The sequence below is a fragment of the Phyllostomus hastatus genome, unplaced genomic scaffold, assembly GCF_019186645.2.
Source record: "Phyllostomus hastatus isolate PE091 unplaced genomic scaffold, TTU_PhHast_1.1 phas_contig_29, whole genome shotgun sequence".
NCBI lineage: Eukaryota > Metazoa > Chordata > Mammalia > Chiroptera > Phyllostomidae > Phyllostomus > Phyllostomus hastatus.
Genome location: NW_025333835.1, coordinates 46,219,232 through 46,240,760, shown reverse-complemented (window position 1 = coordinate 46,240,760; position 21,529 = coordinate 46,219,232). Strand labels below are relative to the sequence as shown.

The 21,529-nt window shown below is 60.3% G+C and overlaps 1 protein-coding gene across 8 annotated transcripts in view; it reads right to left on the bottom strand.

The window, feature by feature from the left end:
- The window catches only part of NBEA (neurobeachin), a 446,461-nt gene that overhangs the window by 5,462 nt on the left and 419,470 nt on the right, over positions 1-21,529 (bottom strand). For all 8 annotated transcript variants that reach the window (XM_045839137.1, XM_045839139.1, XM_045839138.1 and 5 more), the window contains 5 exons: positions 10,566-10,655; positions 8,032-8,224; positions 6,632-6,703; positions 4,748-4,903; positions 4,174-4,344 (listed from right to left, as the gene is read on the bottom strand). In XM_045839137.1, coding sequence (XP_045695093.1) covers positions 4,174-4,344; positions 4,748-4,903; positions 6,632-6,703; positions 8,032-8,224; positions 10,566-10,655 — 682 coding nt within the window. The remainder of the gene's footprint in view (positions 1-4,173; positions 4,345-4,747; positions 4,904-6,631; positions 6,704-8,031; positions 8,225-10,565; positions 10,656-21,529) is intronic.

Below are 21,529 nucleotides of genomic sequence, written 5' to 3'. Positions count from 1 at the left end.
CCCGTGCCGGGCCGGTTCAAGACAACCCTCGGCAGGCCGGGGCTTCAGGAGACTTCTTGAGGACAACCCCAGCTCAGGAGCCGCAGGACTGCGTCCGGGCGGTTCCAGCCGACCCGGGTGCCCGACTTCTGTCTGTCCGTCCGTCTGGGGCGAGCTGTGAGGCGGCGCCGCAGTTCCGTCTCCGCAGAGAGTGGGCGTTCCCTGCAGGGAGGCCGCTCCGCGCGTGTGCAATACAGTCCCCTCGCCGCACGCCGCGTGGCTGCCGCGCCCCGGAGCCTTCCGCGGGGCCCCGCACCCCGGGAGCTGTGGCTACGTCCTGGAGGGGAAGCGCTACGGAAAACTTCAGGTTCCAGGTGTGCACTTGGATGACACGCTAACCTCTCTTCCTAACCAGTTACAGCGAAGATAAAAATTCCACTTCAGTGTGAAAAGTTACGCCCCGGCCATTTCCAGTGGAAGTCTGATTCACCAAGTCAGCGTTCCGCTCAGCAGAGCTCACGGGTCCAGGAGCCCCTCCCGTGCCGGAGGGCAGGTCTGCCCTTGTGGCGGGGCCGCCGCGCCGGGGGCTCGGGGACGCGCTGCGCGGACGGACTCCCCTGCGAGCTCACACATGCTTCTGGGGGGGGGGAGCTCCCACACAGCCGTCGGGCCTCCCTTCGCTCTCAGAAGCCGGTCGTTTACAAAGTAATTGCGCAGTCGACCTCTGTGACGATGCACAAGGCTAAGAGAAGACGACATTTCTCCTCGTGGTCGCCCCCAGCCCAGGGAGCGCACAACACCGCGGGCCACGCCAGGGCCCGTCCTCACACCTCGGCGTCCAGGGCACCGCCCTCCGGAGCGGGAGCTCCGAGATTCCCGCCGCTGTGCTCGCGGCTTCGCCGGGCCGCTGCGTCCGCCGAGTCTCTCCGTGGGCCTGGCTCTCTCCGGGCGCCCCCGCCGCCTGGTCCCTCGGAGAACCGCGTCTGCCGCCAGCCAGGCACCCGGCCCTCCTCCCTCCGGCCTGCCCACGCCCCCAACCCCACATCCCCGCACACCCGCCCGCCCCGGTCTCCCCAGAAATCGCTCGCACGCCTGTGTGCGTTTCCTCAGACGCAGCAGCGTGGACCCTGCGTTGGACGCAGCTCGGCCGTGGCCGGAGTGCGTGTGGGGGCGGGGCGGGCAGCCCGCGGCGGCCGGCCATCTGCCACGCCGTGCTGCGCTGCGGTGGGACGCCGGCGGGGGTCGCTCGTGGCTGCCGCCGTCCTGGGTGCGTCTGAAACGCACTTGCATGATTATGAGACTACCCTTCAGGGGTGTCCTGGGCTCCCGGGTAAAATAAAAATTAAGGATTGATAAGATTTTACGTGGAGTATCACCCTTAATTTTCCTGAGTGGTTAATTGCGCCTCGGGGGACTGGCGAGTTGGAAAGCGCTGACGTGACAGGTGTGGTGAGGTCTCTGTGCCCTCAAGGGGCCCCTCAGACCCCTCCTCGTAGGCTGCGGGGGGTGAAGAGCAACGCAGCTCCATTGCAGAGGATTGAAAAATAATGCAAATGTTTAAAATATTTGTTACATGTGTAGTCAATTTTCTATTAGGAATAAGTTTTCCAAGGCTCGCATCTGGCTTCCCAAGTTTAAACATTTTCTTTCCCATCCCAGTCTCCCCAACGCCGGGGCCGCGGCAGAAGGTAACTGTGGGGACAGTGTTTGGGCCCCTCCCAGCGGCCCCCCTGCTCCCCGCACACCGGAAGGAAGGGAACAGAACATTCCTCCGGGGTCTGCGGTTGGGGGCCTGCGGCGGCGGGGCCCATTTCCTGTTTCCCATGATGGTGCCAGGGACGGAGGTCACCCACTCCGGCCGTCCTCTGAGCCCTGGGAACCTGCTGTCACTGCCGCCCCGCTTGATGGACGCGGCTGAGGGTCAGAGGGCAGGGGAGGCGCAGGGAGCCCGCCCCCGACGCCCGCCCCCAGGCCTCTGCAGACGCGGGCGGCCAGCGCCCCGGGGATGGAGTGGCTGTGCCGGAAGGACGCAGGGCCGCACCCCGATGCAGACACACCCATGGGCCCGCGGCCGGAAACTCCGGGAGGACGCGCTCCTCACAGACAGACCCCGTCTCGCCGCTGCCCAGCGTCTTGCCGCGCTTCCCAGGCGGGGACGGGACAGGCACCCGGGCTTCCGAGGCAGCACCCTCCATGCAGAAGCGACAGGAGAGCTCTTTGGGGGAGGGTGGCTACGCTTTTAGGGAACTGAGCCCAGCGGAGGTTCCTCACGACCCTCATTTTCCACCGTGTTCTGGGCCGGCGGGCGTACGCAGGGGCTCTGGTCCGGTGACTTGGAGCCCGGCACACCCAGCAGGGTCCCCAGACGTGCACCTGGGGACGTCTGTCCGCGGGAGGCCGGGGTCGCACCTCCCGGTGAGACGCCATTCTGATTTTGTCGGTGGCCCTGGTGCGGCCCCGCAGAGTCCCCGCAGAGCCCATGGGCCCCACTCACATCCGCTCCCACGCGGCACGTGGCGGACCCCGCTCGGAGCCCCCGCAGCCAGGGGTTCAGTCCACGGGCGCCGCCACGGCCGCAGTCCTCCGACGCCAGGATTCGCTTTAGAAGTGACGGTGGACCCGGCCGGGCGAGCTCAGAAGGACGGGTCGGCGTGGCGGCACCTGGGGCTGTGGGGCTGGGCTCTCATTGCTGCGAGACTTGCTCCGAAGACGCGAAACAGGACGAGCCCAGAGCCACGTCCTGTGCGCGACGCCTGCAGGTCTGTGGGTCTGACCGGGAAGACGGGCAGTGCGTCCTCTCTCCGAGTGTCCCGCCGCCGTGGTCTCGGAAGCCTGCGGTGTGTGTCAGCCCCCGCCCGCACGGCGCCTGCTCCCCGGGGCACATTGCAGTCACACCGGCAGAGGCAGCGGGCTCCGGGCCCAGGCCCCGCGCCCGTGGGGCGGGGGGGGTAACTGCGTGTGGACAGCCCCTCCTGTGGTGACCGTGCTGGGAGCCGCTGTACGTGGCGGGAGCTGTCAGGGCCGCTGTCAGGTCTGCAGTCGATGAGGTCGGGGCCCTGGGGAGCCCCCAGGGGCAGCATCGATCCTCCCGGAGAACAACGATGGGCTCGGGGGCACTCGGCCACGTCCCAGACACCTGCCCGACGGAAATCCAATCGCTGGAGGCGCAGACGGCCCGAGAGGCAGCCCTCTTTCCCCGAGGGGCGGCTCCCATCAGAGTGCGCTCGCTCATCCCTCTCGCCCCCGGGTCGGTCCGCGTTGGCGGGAAGAGCCTGCTGCCCGTGGAAGCTTCCGTCCCCGCACCGGCCACCCGGCCAGCGGGCCAGGGCCTCGGCCGCTCTCCGGGGGCGGTTCCCACGTCTGCAGCACCAGTTTGGAAGAGAGACGGCGGTTCTCGGCGTCGGAAACCCTACGGATGAGACAGGCCCCTCGGCGCCGTGCGGGGCAGCATCTGCTTGGTTCTCTCGGGGTCCGAGACTCTGTGGTCGTCGGTTCGCAAGGGAACGCTCGCTGTCTCGGTCACACACGCATTGAAACGATCACATAGTCAGAAAAAACTTTTTTGACGTGTTTAAATTTGTCACTGTATGTTTGACACATAACACCATGAATTTTCCACACTTGAAAAATCCACACTCGTTACTTATCTTTTTCTCTGTGGTACTAATAGCGCTACCCACTAAACAGTAAAGAAAATGTAAAAAAAGGCATAAACACACGAGGGTGGGCAGGAGTGGGTTGAACTGCCAGCCACTGGTGCCTGAGAGACAAACCCGAGGACGGGAATGAAGTAACGACAGTAAGAAGACACCCGCGTTCATTTTCTCGCCTTTCCGGGGCTGCGCTGAGGGGTCCCCGGTCATCGGCAAACGACGGGGGGGTCGGGGGGGGCAGGTAACCTCTCTCCTGCGGGTGAACCCGGGAAGCCCAGCAGAGGGGCATCCGCCCGGGGTCGGGCCCACGCGGGGTTGCAGGCCTGGTGGATGCTGCAGCCCGGCGTGGGCCGCGAGGGCAGGCGGCTGTGCGGAGGGCCCGGACCCCTGCTCTCGCGGGCACTTGGAACGCAGCTCCCTCCGGCGGAGCTTTGCCACTGACCCTTCGCGTTTTAAACCCGCCCCCACCCCTGGGAGCGGGGCGTGGCCTGCGGCGCCGGGGGCGGGGCGGGGGGCGGCGGGGGCGGCGCGCGGTACTCACTGCTGTTGGGGTTGTCCCCGATGATGTGGTGCCGTCCGCTCCAGTACCACAGCAGCAGCGTGGCGTCGCGCGAGCCCGACACGATGTAGCAGTCCCCGCCGATGTAGGACTCGGACCGGGCCAGGCACGTGACCACGTCCCAGTGGCCGAACACGATCTGCGTCAGCTTCCCTGCGGGCGGAGACGGGGCGTGAGGGCCTCCTAGCACCCGCCCCCCCGGGCCCCCGCAGTGGGACCCCGCGGCCCCGGGGCGTGAGGGGTCGCAGGCCTGGCTGCGGACCGGCTTCCTGGGCTGCTTCCGAACACGCCCCCGACCGCTGCTCGGGCTTCTCAAGGGGAGAGCCGACAGGGTGCCAGAAGGGTGGCTTGGTTTGCCTGGGCCGGAGGAGGGGAGCTTCGGGGTCTGTTCCTCGGTCTGCCCGGGGGGGAGGCGGCCGCAGGGCCCCGTGTCCCGGGGCTCGGGGCTCCGCTGAGCTCAGAGTGGGCGGGTGACGGCTCTCCACTCGCCGCGGGCGCGGTCTCGGACCGCGGCCCCCACGACAGAAACGCCGGCCCGCCCGCGGCCTCCGCCCACCTGTCTCCGTGGAGTACACGCGGAAGCTCTTGTCCCAGAAGCCGCAGACCAGCACGTAGCGGTTGTCGGCCGTGACCACGAAGCAGTGCGCGTTGATCTGGATGCTCTGGTCCACCAGGTCCGTGATCTGCCGCTTGCCCACTCCCGAGTTGTTGGCTGTGCGTGAGCACAAGGGGAGTGTAAGGGCCGCTGTCACGCGCGTCTCATCGAGCACTTACGGGGGGGGATACTTCTGTGCCTCGTTTGTGTAAAAACGGGCTTTTTAAGGCTGTAAGGTTGTTAATAAGACTTTAACGTGTACCCAATGAGAAATGCAAACGTTCTTAGCAGCAGTGAAGAACGATACTCCGTACTACACATTGAAAACCGCCATAAATGTACGTTCTGCCTCCACCAGGAAGCACGCGTGACGCGAGCCGTGCGGGACCGTGACTCTGAAGCAGCAAAGCTCGGAGCGCGGTTCGCGCCGCAGGTGCTCCGCGCCCGGCGCGTCCGGGGACCGCGAGTCCCCGCATCGCTGTGCGGGCTGCGCTGCGTGAGGGAGACATCTCCCCGCGTGCCCCGCCGGTGGCCTTCACAACCCCCACGGAAAGGGGGGGCAGGGATGGGAGGGGCGGCTGCTGCCAGGGGGCAGCCCGCAGGGAGCTGGGGGTCAGCCACCTTCGAGACCCGCGCCGTCAACAAGCAGAAGGCCTTTCCAGAAGGCCGCAGGGGGCGGCAGGGGAGTGGGGGGAGGGGGCGGGGGCGGGGGCGCCGGCGGAGCCTGCGCGCAGCCGGGCTGATTTCCCCGGGGCCGTCTGCCCGCCGGCCCGGCCCTGACGCCCCCTGCGGCCTTCCAGGCAGAGTCCCGGGGGCCGAATTCCTAAACAGAGCGCAGACACGCGGGACCGCCGTCCCTGACACCAGCGCAGGCCGCGCTACTGTGCGCTGCCGTGGGACACGGGAGTAATCGTCCCTGGAGACGGTGAACGATGAAAACTCATACAGGAATCATGGCAAACGAGAGGGAAATGAAAGGTTCTAAGTCACTCAAGAGTGATGCAAATTATAAATACGTAAAACTGTAATTGGCCCTTCATTTGCTAGAACACAGGCATTAATTTCCCCGTGGACCCGTCTGCGGGCACGTGGCCTTGTCGACCTTCCCTGGGCAGAGGCGCAGCTGGACGTGAACACACTCCCGGCCGGAACCGCCTGTGCTCCCGGAGACGGAGAAAGGGTGAATCAGCCCGAGGAAAAAAATACCACGCCTCGCACGTGACTTAGTAATTCCTCACAGAATTTCCACCGTTTTCAAGTTCAGATCTCCGCACGGCCCCACAGAACAGGCAGGAGGCGTGTGAGCGCCGCAGCCCGCCCCACAGGCGGGAGGCGCAGGCCTGGGCGGGGGACAGACGGGGGGGGGGGGGCGCGGTCACTTAGGTGTCTGTGTGCCTTCCGCAAGGCGTCCCAGCCCCGTTTGTCACTCGTGTGGGATCCTTCAGTTAAAAAGCTGGTACGTTCTTGTTAGTCTGAAAAGGTTCTGGCCCCGCTAACCACAGCGATCGAGACAGAGATAGAAGTCTCTACAAAGGATGTTTTTCAGTACCAGTTTTCTCTGATAACCTCTCTGAGCCCTCGTGTATTTTAAGTAATGTGAGTTGTTACAGACAGTTCGGGCTGAAGAAGGCCCGGGCTGGAAACACTGTGCTGAGCCGGCCTGGCCCAACACCCACGGGCCCCATCGCTTCCACCCGGCCAGCTCTCGGCCGGCAAGCTGGGGGGCACACGGCTCTCTGACGGCGGTTTGACATTACTCGCACGTTAATTCTGTGGCAGAAAACGTATCGTTCAACCCTCCTTCGTGGTGACCGCCCCTGTGGGAGCCGAGGCGCCTCCACGTACCGATGAGCGGGTCCATCTCGATGGGGAGGTGGTGGGCCTGGTCCAGGGAGTAGCCCGGGGCTCCGCGGAGGCCTGCGGGCGAGATCGGGAGAGAAGACCGCCGTTACACCCTCGGGGAAGAGGCTGTTTTCTGATCACGGTACAGAATGTGCCGCTGCTTAAACATTATCAGTGAATTGTTATAAGAATGACTTAGCCCACGACAGGTCTTTATAGATGGTCTTGAAAAGTCATCACAAGGGAGACCGCTGGTCTCTGCTGAGGACCAGAGGGATGGAGCGAGCTGGACAGGGCACTGCTGTGCTAACAACGAGGAGGAGCTGGGTGAGCCGGGCGGCAACATTTCTTGACCCGGAAAGAGAGCGCAGGCTGCCGGCCCCGGTGAGCTGACAGGTAGGGAGAGGCGGTGGGGGAGGGTGGGGTGGGAGATGCCCCCAGGTCACTGGGGGGCGGAGCAGGTGGGGCACCCACCCCCGGGGCCCTCCCTCAGCAGTGGACAAGCCACTGTTAGAAGCGTTTGGGAGAAGGAGCCGCTGCAAACGTCTCTGTCTTTCAGAGCAACACGGAAACCGGCAGAACGGAGAATCCGCGTCAGGTCGCTGGGGCGTGCCTGACCCGTGGTCTGGAGACGTGAGTGAGGTGCTCCCGCCCCTCCTGCCCTGACTGGACGAGGAGGACACTGCCTCTGTGCTCTGTCCTCACGCCCTGAGTGCAGCGCTAGTGCACTGGCCGGAGCCTGCAGCGCGGGCGGGGGGGCGACCCCGGGAAGTCACTGAGGGCGTGTGTCTGCTCGCGGCCGCCCTCCCGGGCGCAGGGCTCCCTGACGCGGGCCCTCCCGAGGCACGCTGATGAAGTGCAGGGCGGGAGAGCCACAGGACCGGAGTCCACAGCCAGGGAGCCAGATTCAAGTTCGCTCTTGTTTAATATGGGGAGAACCGGGTTTCAAGTGTTTTATTGATTGAGTTGAGACGGAGAGAGAGAGGGAGACACACACACACACGCACACATACACACAGACCGATTTGTTGCTGTGCTTACACCTCCACCGGTCGCCTCTCGAGTGTGCCTGACCGGGGATGGGACCCACAGCCCCGGTGCGCCAGGACGACGCTCTAGCCAGCGGAGCCGCCGGCCAGGGCTGTTTGTTTTTCTGGGGGGCAGTGGCAGGGCGGGGGTGGGGGGAGGACCTGCTCCCCCCTGAGACACTCACTGAGGAGGGCTCACCTGAGCGCCCGGCACTGGGAGGCCCTGGGGCGGGCCACACCGGGGGCCGTTATCAGAGCCGGCGGTTATTCTCCCGCGGCTCCGCGGTGGTGCCGGGCAGACGGGCCCCAGCAGCCCCCACCCTATCTGCGGCGGCGTCAGGAGCCTGCAGCGCGTGGCTTGCCGGGTGCACGTACCGACGGTGTTGTGCCACCGGTTCACCGCGAAGAGCCGGCTGCAGGTGACGGTCACCACCGCCGGGATGGTCAGGTGGGGCAGCGTGTTGGCGGCCACGTGGGTGACGGGGGAGTTGGACGGGAACTTCAGCACCATGATGACGTCCTGCTGCATCTGGTCCTTGAACATGAGCGGGCTCTGGGGCAGGAAGCACTGTGGGGCGGGGGGGGGGGGCGACAGGGGGACACTGCGGTCAGTGCGCGCGCTGGGAGGGCAGGCCCAGGCAGACGAGGTCAGCTGGGGCCCACAGGGAGCGCAGAGCCGTTGCGCCAGCTCCGGTCGGGGCGGCCGGTGCAGTGGGCAGCGGGCAGGGCTCTGGCCGTCCTGCCCGGTGGGGCGGCACCAAGTCCTTCCCCAGCTCCGTGCAGGTGCCGCCAGACCGCACCTCTCGGCGAGGAGCGAGCCTGTTGGGGTGTCCCCACGGCGAGTGAGCCCACAGGGTCTGCACAGTTACAACACCCGGCTGGTGGGGAACCGGCCGCATCAGTCACCCCGGCTGTTCACGGGCAGCGTGGAGTGAACCGATGGACGCGTCCACTGTTCACCTGGCTGGCCGGGGTCACGGCCACCGGGGCACAGCGAGACGGTGACAGCCTCCCCAGACAGGGCCTCCGCACCCTTGTGTGCGGCTCACAGCTCGCCCGCCTTCCCCACAGCTCTGGGCGACAGGGCTCACCCTGCTTTTGCTTACTGCACCCCAGCTCCTCAAACACCTCGCGTGTGCGTGACGTGGTGGAAGGGAGACACTCCCAGTGCCGGTGCTGAGCGCCGCTGAACTCTGGGAACGCCACCGTGGGGCCACAGGCAGCACGGGCCCCGGGAGCGCGAGCCACAGAGCACTCACGGGTGGCTCGTGGCCCCGGCTGCACGCACGAACCCTCCGTGGCACGGCCCGAGAGAGTGCGTTTGCTTTGTAAAACATTCCACGCCAATTTCGTCTCTGACAGTTTCCCCTAGGAAGGTGATGAATTCTGACCGGGCATTAATCCAGCCAAGTGTTTTTATCTTGTTATTAAACAGAGAAAACTGACTCAGGAATAAATTCTTCTGCCAGAGCGTTTGGTGAGTAACGTGAGAGGTACTCCCTTGGACAGTCTGTTAAAAAGGCTTCCTCGCGAGGCTGTGAGGCCACAGCTGCAGGCCCACCTGGGGACTGGGGCCCTGCGTGGGGACCGGGCGTCGGCGTGGGACGGCACGCCCCGGGCAGACCTGGCGCGCTGTCAGGCAAGGCCCAGCTCGAGCGGAAGGGCGCGTTAGCGGCCGGCCCCGGGCTGGGCCCGGCTGAGCGGCTGCAGAGGGCACAGTGCGTGCACACAAACGCATCGACTCCTGTGCTCCCTGGGGGTCTGATGATCGGCCCCCGGACGGCCGGGAGGGGGCGTGTGCCCGTGTGGCCGGTGTTCACGGTCACCCCTGAGACCCGGGGCTCCGCACGCGGTGGGGGTGGGGAGTGGCGGACAGGGTAAACGGAAGGTGCAACACTGCGTCCCTCCCAAGGAGAGGGCCCCCCCAAGAGTGTCCACACGAGTCGTGGGCCGCGTCCCAGAGCCCCTCCTCCAGAGCTGGGGCCCTGGCCGCCTTGGCGACCGTCTGGGAGAGCTGATAAACTGCCCTTCCTCACATGCTTCTTTGCAAATAGTGAATACAATTTTACCTTCCAGCACTTTTTACTAGGAAAAAACTAGTGAAAACAAAGTTCCAAAGTAGATTCTAAGTAAGTTCATCGGAAGACTTCCTGCCCGAGTCAGACGGCGAGGGAAATGCTCACGCTCGCCTCTCGGGCTGGAAAAGGGCGGCACCCACGCAGGTGCTCGTGCATGGAGGAGGGCGGGCGCCGCCTCCCCCGCCGCCGGGGGTAGAGGCCGCCCAGTGTGCGGCTGACACTGGCGGACACCCTGCTGTGCGCCAGCCACCGGTCTCGGTGCCCCACGGCCCGAGTGCGACTCTCTCAGGGACGCCGAGGGGAGCAGAGGGGCACAAACGCCGGCCGAGCCCCTCGCCGGCCAGGGCAGAGACGCCGTCGGTCCCAAGCCTGGCCCTGGGCCCCTGCCCTTGACCCCTCCGCCGGGGCCACCGATTCCCTCCACACCGCTTTCCTCTCCTTAAGATGGACTGCTCCCCTCCCGCCCCCGCCCCCAAACACGGTTCAGCTGGGCCATACGTGGTGTTTGCGTGCTTTCCCTTCCGACTGTAAGCCCACCCCGGTCTGGGGCGGGTGTATGCACGCCGGCACGTGCGTGAACAAGCTCACGCAGAGGCAGGCAGAGTCGGGGGTGGGGCGATGGCTCTTCCTGAGTCCGCAGCCGAGCCGGCTGCAGCGGGGCCTGCAGGCAGGAACTGCCCTCCCCCTCCGGTTCTCCCTCGGGTGTCGGCACGCCCGGAGAGGAGAGTCACCCAAGGCGTCTGGAAGCCACTAAAGCGTCGCTGATGTCCCTCCCTAATCTGACAGTGTGCGGGGACAGAGCAGCGCAACCCCAGGGGCGGGCGGTCTTACCAGGTGCATGGCCGAGCTCCGGGGCGGGTGCGGCTCGATGAGCAGCTGGGACGGCGTCTGGCCGAAAGTCTGGATCTGCGCCTCCGTGGCCTGTGGGGGAGGGAGGCGACCGTCATAACCAACATGCATCACGGTGGGGGGGGGTTGGACACCTGACCTCGCGAGTGTGTCCCTCGTCAGCCGTGGACAAGGCCCAGGCAGCGCGCCGGGGCCCAGCTCGGCCGCAGACTGTCCGAGGGTCAGTGCTGGGGAGCAGGCCTCGCGCCCCCTTCCGACGCGCGTCTGTGAACCCAGCCACCATGCTCACAGACACGCTGCAGTTCTGCGCACAAACGCCCACCCACGAGTGCACGCATGCAGCCACGCAGCCATGGACCGAAGACCGCAAGAGCCCATGGAACACGGTCTACAGCACGCGTGCCCGGACAAAGTCCCGTGTGAGAAGGGGCGTGCGGGGGCCTCTGATGGAGCGAGCTTCTGGACCTTCACGGGCACGCAGGACTGGGACGTCGAGGCCACGGACGGCACCAAGCCGGGCTCCGGAGACCACGCGTCCCCGTCAGTGCGGAAGGCGATCAGTAGAAAGAATACTGCGACTTCTGTGAAATGGCCAAACGTGTGAAACTTTCACTGGAAAGATGCGTTCTAGTGTGCTGCTGTGCTATTTTAAGATGAATCCTGGAATGTTAGCTCACGGCATGAATTTCTTTCTCCACGTCGATGAGGAGAAGCACAATACTTAGTGCGGTTGCTACTCTGCTGCCACGCTCATCTCCCCTGAGATGGTGGCACCCGGGCTGCGCATGGAAGGGAGCCCCCTAGCACGGGGGCTCAGGAGGCACAGGGCCCCCTCGCCTGCTGCGGAGAGGAGCCCCTTTGGGACTCAGCCCCTGAGGAGGGTCTCTCTGTTCGGCACGAGGGGCCCCCTGTGCCGTCGTGGCCATGATGCCTGCCTTTCTCCTCTGACCGGCCGCACCCCTTGCTCAGTGGCCTTCTCCTTCTCGCCTTCCCTCCCAGGCAGCGCTGCCCCCTCTGTGGGTCCAGCACGCGTCTGCCTGTTAATACGCAAGACCTCACGGCCCAGGCGAGTCCGAGTTCAGAACAACCTTGACACGAAGGACGCACTCAGGGGCTCGAAAAGCAGGAAACCCCACTTTGCGTGAGGGAGTGGGCCTCCCCCCTGGCTGCACGCACCAGCAGACAGACCCTGCCGCCCGGGCCGGCCTTCCTTCCGCACGCACAGGGCAGGAGAGCCTGGGCAGGTGCGCGCTCCGCCTGCGCAGTCGCCACAGCCCCCAGCACTCGCCGCAACTGTGGCCGTGCCGTCTCTCCGCCTGAGGGGGCGCCTCCCGGGCCAGGCGCCACCAGAGGGGCGGCTCGAGGAGGCCCTGTGGGCGGCTGTCCAGCGCCCCGCTGCTTCCCAGGAGGCTGCTGCCCAGAAAACTCCGAGCTGTGGGAGGCACTTCAGACGCAGGACTGAGACCCCACGCGCCAGACCACGTCCACACCACCAGCCAGTGACTGACCGCTTCCTGAAGTTCAAGAAAACGTTTGTTTCATAAACGTGGTTGCTGGGGAGCACAGAAAAGAAATTTCAGAAAATTTCCTTAGTGTGGTGCTTACCTCGCTGTACCACTCTTAGGATAATTTTGTATTAGTGCTTAAAAGTAGATATTCTTCCTGCCAAAAAAATTTTGGCACGCAACTGAAAATACGGGATCTGTATCACTTTTCAGCCCTATCTCCAAGTGTACACCTTCTATACCAAATAGGAAGAAACCAAAAACAATGGAATTTTAAAAGAGAAGAGCACCTAATGGCAGACTGTGTTGTAACCGATAAGCCTTTGCTTCTGGTTTATTGTCCTAATAAAACAAGATCATGTGAAGCATTACTTTTTAATGCTGGAAAATCGGGAGCACAATAAATCAAGCACATAATATCTGCACTTTATCATTTCTTGCTTTATGAACATTAAAGTGTATAAAAAATTTAAATGCTCTTTCACATCAGCTGCTCCCAGTCATCCAGAGACACGACGAGATGAAGAACAGACCTGTCTCCTCCGGTCCCCGCGGGCAGCGGCATCAAGCCTGGGCGGGCGCCGTCCTGGCGGCGCTATCGGAGTGCTCAGGCCGACGTTCGGTGAGCCGCCGGAGAAGACCCATGTCCGCTCCAGCTTCCAGACCCCGCTGGACAGCAGCTGAGGGGGCGCTCCGATGTGCTCATCGCCCGCGCAGTGCTCGCTTTCGCTCCTGGAGTAGAACCCTAAAAAAACGCAGCCCCCAGCCCTTGCTGGAGAGGAGGCTTCTCCTCCTGTGCCCGTTTCCTCTTCGCCATGATGAGCAGTAACGATGACATCACATAACCGATGGCATTCCGTAACCGTGATGGTACTACGTGAGTAAATGCGGAGAGACAAGCACCCACACCCTCCAGATAGAAGACGCTCTGTCCAGAACGCTTTTTCTTCAAATACGGTCAATGCCGCTGGTGGTGAGGTCACTCGACTTTTCAGCCTGAGAACCAGTGTCCAGCTTGAGCAGCCCGTCGCATGCGGCGGTGTTTCCCCGTAATGCCGAGGGGCTGCTGCAGGAACTCCACTCGTGTCTGCATCAGCGAGCCGGCGGTGCGTGGAGACTCACTGTGCAGGCTGACCTGGGAATTTAACGCAGCCGGCAGTGGCTGTCTGGGTCTGGAGGCCTTGAAGAAGCCTGCTTACCCGAGAGCGGGGACTATGGGGGAGCGGGGAGCCCAGCTGGACCGCCCTCCTTGCGCCAGGGGACCAGCGGGGGATCCCTGCCACCTCCTGGCTCTCTAGCTCCCCACGCACTCAGCCCACGGGAGTGCAGGGCAGGAGGAGGGAGGGCCAGGGCCTTACAGCGCCGTCCCCTCTGCCCATCTGGACTTGGTTTGGGTGCCTCCCTCTCCCTAAGGCCACAAGCCCTGCCGGGCAACCGCCTTCCGAAGGCCAAGGCTACTTGTCTTGCCAGGCTCTCTGGCTCTGGCCCTGTGACCCCAGGACTAGGGTGACACCCCTGGGCGATGCAGCCCCCTTTGTTCGCCCACCCTTCCTGCCCACATCTCTGTGAACAGGACTGTTGTTAAACTCTCCGCCGTCCTTCACAGGTGTGTGAATTGTGGTACAACACACCTAACAAAACGCACCACCTTCACCACTTTTAAGGGTGATGTGAAGCGTGTGCACACTGCCGTGTGGACAATCTCCAGAACTTTCTCGTCCGGCTACACGGACACTCGGTCCCCCCGAAGAACAGCTCTCCGAGCCCCTGCCCTGAGCCCCGGGAACCCCCGCTTCTGCTTCTGCGGTCGGCACGGCTCCGGATGCCCGGCGGAAGTGGAGCCATCCAGCGTCTGCCTGTGGCTCACGTCTCCTGGCAGAACGTCCTCCAGACTCTTCCCGCTGTAGCTGGGAGAGGCCCCTCCTTTCTGAGGCCGAGTCACACTGTCCGGACAGACCACACTCTGCTCGCCCAGCCAGCCTCCGACGGGCCCTGGGGCCTGCGGCCGCCCCGGCCGTCCTGTGTGACACGGGAACGGATGTCTCTCTGACACCCGGCTTTCACACCTTCTGGGTGTGTACCCAGAAGTGCATCCTACGGTCACCCTCGTCTTCATGTTTAGAGGAGCCTCCACATCGTGTTCCGGGGGAGCCTGCAGCATTTCCATTCCCACCCACAGGGCGCAGGAGTCCCAGTTTTTCCGCACCCTTGCCAGCACTTGCTAGGTTTTTTTTTTGGATGGCGTCAGACCTACTGGGTGGGAGCTGGCATCCCCAGGAGTCTGGTTTGCATTTGCTCCATCCTCAGTGATGCCGAGAATCTTCCACGGGCCTCGCGGGCATCTGCACATCTTCTCCGGAGTCTCCGTCGCCCCCGGGAGAGTGTGATACGCTAGGGTCCTGAAGGCACCTGTGTTCCAGTCTAGCACACAGAAGGAACGCTGGGTAGCTTTATCTTGGTGGGACCAATCAAAATATGAAAGTTTCCAAGCCAGACATTTTCATTAAGGATTTCCAACATTTTTGGGAGAAACACTATGAAAAGCTTCTAGGGGGGAGGTCTGAGAAGTCTCCTCACAATCTCCCCGTGGTTAGTCCTCAGGAGGAGACGGACACTTTTCTGGATGACCTGGGAGACTGGCCTTCCCGAGAGCAAGGGAGCTAGCAGGCCACCCCTTCCAGATTCTTCCAGGACTTCAGTTCTTCGCTCACTTTTCGGCTGGTCACGAGAGAGTGCAGAAGCGTAAGACTCAGCCCAGAAACGTCGAAGGCTACGTGCAAGCACTCAGGACAACACCGTGCCCCATCCCCTGGGGGAACAGATTTCTGCAAAGTGAACCACGCAGGCTGCTGCAGGAGAGGAGGGGGGAGGAGGGAGGGAGTGGTGGGGTGGGGTGGGGGGGCAGTGGTTGGGGAGGGGAATGAGAGATAAGGAGTGACCTCTTCTCAGCACAGGATTACGTTCACTTGGAGTGTCCGATCACGAAAATAAAATAATTGAAACAGTAAAAGCTGAAACAGACTTGCTTGGGATGTGGAATGACACCCGAAGGTGATGTATCTTAGAGCCGTACACCTGAGACCTATAGAATTGTACTAACCAATGTCACTCCCAAAAATTCAGTTTAAAAAAAGACAAAGATTCACCAGCTGGTGGGTATAAGTATTTTAAAATGAAACCAGACACTTTTATTAAACTGAATTCATCTGAAAATAATATTGCATGCATTCGGTAGAGTAAAATGTTCTTTGATTTTGACATAAGTGGGAAACAATAATTTAGATATATCATATTGAGAATTTAAATGGCTTTAAATGGGCCCATTATCAATATGTTTGCAGCCTTTGAAAATGAGCCCTAAATATCTAACTGAAGTGAGCAGGTGCTTAGACTGAGTGATGCTACCTCGGCAAACCGCAGCGTGCACTGCGCTGTGAATGACTGTTAACTGACGCCGAGGCAAGGGCTGTGTACGTAACTGGAATCTATGCTAACAGAGACGAGGACACGCCTCCCAGCCATCTCTATCGCCAACGCGGGCTGCGATTTCCACCCTCCTTCCTCGTGTCAAAGAGGACTTCAGACGCTTGAGAGGACGTGCTGTCAATTCCTGAAGATCAATAGTCAGCACTCCCCGGGGCCACACGACAAAACACCACGAAGAGGAGGACAAGCGCGCCCCACGCCAGGTGGTGCGCACGCGCCGACCACTGTTTCACTCACGCGGTGCTCGCGGGCGGCGGATGCCCTCCACGCTGCAGTTGGTGCGGGCAGGACGAGAGACCCGCAGTGCAGACTCAGCCAGCGACGGCGGGCCGGACTCAGCCTGCCGCCTGCTGCACCATCTCGCAGTGGCCCCAGCCTGCGTGCGCCACACAACCACGCTCCGGCACAGAGAAGCTTCCGTGGTTACACCCAGCATCGTAAATGTGGTCATTTTAGAAAAACAATTTTAGATATTTTTCACTTATTATATGAGTATGTACAGCAAAAAAAAAATTTGTGGTTTTGTAATCTCTACTAACCACATATTAACTGTGGTGTAATCCCATAGGGCCTTTGGAAGCCCCAGAGACTGACAGATTTATTTTTCAGGAAATAAGAGAAGAAATGATTAACAAAATGGCTGGTAAAGATGCTTTTTTTTTTCAATGTTAGAATCTCATCTTCTGACTTTATTAAACATCTTAGTCTTCTTCAATGGCCCATTTGTTTTTTTTTAATTTTATTTTAATCATTGTTCAAGTACAGTTTTCTGCCCTTTACTCCCGTTCCAGCCCCCCCACCCACCCTCCCCACCTCCCTCCAGTTTCCACCCGCCCCTTCTGTCCATGTGGCCTTTATATTTGTTCCTGCAAACCCTTCCCCTTTTCCCCTGAAATTCCCTCCCCTCTCCCCGCTGGTCACTGTCAGTCTGTCCTCTACTTCAGTGTCTTTGGTTATATTTTGCTTGTTTCTTCGTTTTGTTGTTTAGGTTCCAGTTAAAGGTGAGATCATGTGGTATTTGTCTTTCACCGCCTGGCTTATTTCTCTTAGCATAATGCTCTCCAGCTCCATCCACGCTGTTGCAAAGGGTAGGAGCTCCTTCTTTCTTTCTGCTGCATGGAATTCCATTGTGTAAATGTACCACAGTTTTTTGATCCACTCATTTACTGATGGGCACATAGGTTGCTTCCAACACTTGGCTATTGTAAATTGTGCTGCTATGAACATTGGGGTGCATTGGTTCTTTTGGATTGGTGTTTCAGGGTTCTTGGTAAAGATTCTTTAAAGACATCTTGAAATTTCCCCTGTAAATACTGGAAGTTTTACTCAGTTGGAAGTTTTAACATGTTCAAAATATAAACAATTTAAACTAACACAGTTTAATTTGACAAAGTGGCAATACACATCAGATGTCCCTTCAGCTTCTAACCATCGTTTTGGAAGTAAGCAGAGTATCATCCTGAAACAAACGAGCGTTAGTAACAGCGTTTCATTATTTTTAAATTCCTACAAAATAACGGGGACGGAAGAAGCCTCGACTTGAGAGTCAGGAGCCCTCGCCCAGGCTTGGCCCTGAGGCCACACTGAGCTGGGTGTTGGGAAAATCACGGAATAGGAGTTTTAGGGTTAATTCAGGGTTAGTTTTAGCGTTAACGCAGTTTAGAGTTGAAGAGTTTAGAAATTAATGGTTGTTAAGTGGGAATGTATAGGAAGTGCCTTGAGAGACTTTTTTCAGGATAGACCTGCTTGACCCTACTCCCTGGATGTTCTGAGACGCCCATGGGGGTGGGGACAGTGTTTTAGGTGCCACTAGGTGGATGTAGCGGGTGTATCAAAGTGGCTGAGTGGGTGGGGGTGGGGTCACAGAGGACACAGGAGTTGAACTCTCTGCACTCGGCTGGTGGGTACAGCAGGGTTCCTCACACCCTTCTCTCTCGCGCCGCGGACAAGCCAAGTTCTCCAGACCACCCCGCTCACCTCCAGCAGAGCGGTGCTTCCCAGGCTCTGCTGCTGCGGACCGAGTCTGAGGGGCAAGCAGGCGGCAGCCCTGGGGACCACAGGCAGGTACAGGATGGAGTGTCTCGGCCATTGTTGGCAAGTAAAAACATAAATCCGATCCCATCACTCTTACTAACACGTACAAATGGGCAAGGGAAGAGGTCCGTCGTCATGCGCGAAGCGGCTGCACAGCAGCGGAGCTCGCCGGCGGAGAGGAGCGAGCAGAGGACGGTGTCGGCGAGACGGGAGAGCTGCAGGGCCTCCCGCCCCAGCAGCCGGCGTCTGCACGTGCGGTCGGCGCGCGCCCCGGCGCCCTGTCTTGTCTCTGCCTGCGGGCTGTCACGATGAAGCTTATTACCAATTACTGCTTTACAAGGCACAGGAAGTTAAGCCGTCATATTTCCCTCAGCCCGAGACCCGCAGCTGTCAGAGAACGTCAGTTTTAAATCTGACGTAGAGAAGAAAACGACCTGTTGTTCTGACCTCCAATTTCTCGACATCTTAATGCCGTAACCGCAGAGGTTAGTCGTGCTGCTCCGTGGTCTCACCTGCGGGGGGAGCGAGTCAATGAGCGGAAGCCGTTTCCTCTGCCCCGAGTCCGAAGGTTGAAATGTGGGAGGCATTTTTTTTCTCTTTTTCGAAAGGGACATTCATATATTAGATATTTCTCTTTTAAGTCAGAGTTTAGTTTAAGGATTTGAGAAGAATCACCTTCCCTAGGCTAGCTGGAGCTCAGAGTAACATAACTGTAATGAGTCTTCCTTTGGTTTTACTTAAGTAAAAATGTAGTGATCTCAGCATTTGAAAGACACTGCAATGAACACCACCAAACAAAGCAATGCATTTAGCCCAGTACCAGGGGTAAGGTTTGGGACATGGCTTTGTTCTCGAGCCTGCGTCTAGCCGTTCCAGGGGCACCGACTCCCAGGCCCCCGCACACAGCACGGGAGCCCCCCACCCCAGAACTCAGGGGTGATGCTCTGAACGGAGGCACTGGGCCTCCCCCGGGCCTCCCCCAGGGGCGGGTCTGTGCCAGGGGGTCCAGGTGACCACCAAACAATGGGCACGCCAACTCGCTGCACTAAGGAGCGCCCTTCTCTACACCGCGGATGCGAAGTGCTTCCGTGCGAGCGGACGTGCGTGCCCCAGGCTCCTCCGGGACAGAGCGCGGGGCCGCAGCAGGACCAGCCCCTCGGCCACGTCAGGCAGCTCACGCACTCCGCTGGGTTCTCCTCTGTCTCTGTCGCAGGCTCTCGGGTGCTCGTACGGAACTCTCTTGTGGGAACACGTTAGGTTCGTGGCAGAGGAGGTAGGGAGGGTAGGGAGTGGGAGGGAAGGTAAACTTGAGTCCCATGAGGTCACTCAAACTGCTGACCCCGGTTCAATGTGCTGAGCTGACGCAGGTGCGCGGGGTCATGGCCGACATCTCTGCGGGCCTGTGCGCTGGTCCTGCTGGCCGGGGACAGAGATACGGGTTGGCCAGAAAGTCTGTGCAGCTCTTTCCGTAAAATAAAAGACGCATGTTTCATTTTCACCAATAACTTTATTGATTTGGATATTCTGAGTCCATTGGCTGTCTCCTGCTATTATTGGCTTCTAGTGTGCAGAGGCCAGGGCGCTGCCAAACATCCTCCAGTGCATGAGACAGCCCCACAGCAGAGGGTTATTTGGTCAAAATGTCAACAGGACCTAGAAACTTTGCAAACGACTTTTGACCAATCAGTCACGGCACCTTCTCCACACACTTCACAAATATTTTTTGGTTGTTTCAGTTGCATTTTTATCTTTCTTGAAGTAGTAAAGCATATAGTATGCCAAAAATGAATGTTGCATATTTTCTTCCATCTTCAATATTAAAAAGGCTGCACGAGAACTCACCGGTTTTGATAAGTTATTTTTAAATGCACGCTGACACGCTGATAGGACAGCTGTCACAATACAGCCTAACACAACGGTTTGAAACAAGGTTAAGACAGCTGAGCGCTGCAGAGCCGCTGTCGGAAAACGCCACGGGGTTTGGCCCCCCGCCCCGTCTCGAGTGCTGCGGGCACAGGCGTCCCCACCCGGCGCCTGGGAAACGGGCCGAGGCAGGGACGACATGGGTCGTGAGCCTCTCGGAGCTTCGTGGGCCCCTCAGTGCTCGGCAGCGACCGGCTCGGAATGAGACGCTGGAGGAGGGTCCTGAGCAGGATCCTCCCCAGCAGCCTGGGGCGGCCGGCCCGCAGGCTCGCGAGGAGCCAGGCACAGCGTGTGACACACTGTTTCGGTCCTCTGCGCCACCAGCAGGCCCGGGCAGTGTGACAGGCACGGCCCACAGGACGTTCTGCTCGCGGCCTCGGCCCGGGGCCGCGGGGCGGAGTTCGCAGGAGCGGCTGTGCTCGCAGGACTCGGGCGAACCCTCTGCCCGTGCACAGAGCGTCTCCCTTCTGGTTCCGTTTCAGCCTCTCGCTCATCTCTCTCTCACTCACTCACATATTTTTAAAAATCTGCTATTTGTTTGTCAGTTCTTACGTTGCCTTGCACTTCCATTATATGCGCTGTGCTTAAAACACAGGGTGTGGCAGACGGAACGCCTGCGTGAGTGTGGTCAGGCGGGTGATCACACGGGTGTGGTAGTTTATAGTTTTAATTTGAACACTTCACCTAAAATATCACATGGTGTGCCTGAGTATGATATTGTGTTAGAGGAGTTACATGCTTATGATTTTGTGATAAAAGAGTCTGTGATAAAAAGGGGCGTTACTTGTGCTGAGCCCCCTGAATTTGTATTTGCCCAAAGGGATTTCAGGTTAACCTGCAACTCTCTTTAGAGGAACAGGGCTCTGTAATGAGTAAGTGTACGTACACGACATTCAGGAAAAGTAAAAAATAACTGGGAAGTGGTCTCAGAATAGAATAAGAAGCTGTTCCAGGAATTTTCTCTTTATGGCTCTGGAGCACTGGCTGTAGAAGGAGACGACAGTCTGTGGGGGTCTCCGGGACCAGGCGCGGGCCCGGCAGAGGTGCACTGTGTCTGGGGGGTCTCCGGCACCGGGCGCATGCTCGGCAGAGGCGCACTGTGCAGCGAAGGAGCTTGGAATGACGCCCCCAGCAATCTGATTAGAGCCTGCGCACCACTGGGGAGACGCTAAATTAGGCACGTGTGATGCTTTGCGGAGAAAAGTCCCTTACTGCACCAACTAATTTCGTTACAGCCGGCGCCTCTCACTCACTGGCTGTCTGCCTCCGTCGCTCACTGCCAGCTCCAGGCGGCAATCCCATCTCCTCGTGCTCACAGGACGGCGCAGTATTGCGCCGAGCGCCACGCGGGCCGTGTGTTCTCCCAACACACGCCCTCGGGGTCCAGAGACAAGGACCGTGGGCCCCTCCCCTCCTCCACACACACACACACACACACACACACAGCTGCGCTGGTTTTACAGACGTGCACACGAAAGGACTGCGTGGGTGCAGGTTTCTCTGCACAGCTCTCTTTCCCCAGAGCCACCAGCTGCCCACCTCTGCAGTTAAACACAAAAGCCAGAAAGCGTGGCACTGGCCGGAAATGCAGACTCATAGGTGCGGGTGGCAGGCGCCTGGCAGGGAAACCCGCTGCAGCGCCTCCTCGGGGCAGCCACGCGCCCCTCTGCCCCGGTCTGACCGTCCCGTGCGATGCGGACGGGGGTGGGTGACGCTTCACCGGAATACCTTCTTCCCTAAAGGTGCTCACCACACACCCTGACACGGCGGCCGTCCCCCGCAGCGCCGCGAGAACTTGTAAAACGCGCAGTGCCTACCTGTTTACTCAGGGGCACCGACCTCTTCTCCCTGGGGTTGTCAAAAAAATGACAATGGACGGCACAACAGCTATCCGGTGCGGATGAATCAAAAGGGCACCTATTTTTTGGGTCAGACTGGCAAAAATTATAACATTCTATTTTTTGGTGTGCCGCAGAATCTTGGTAATTAGTTTGTGTG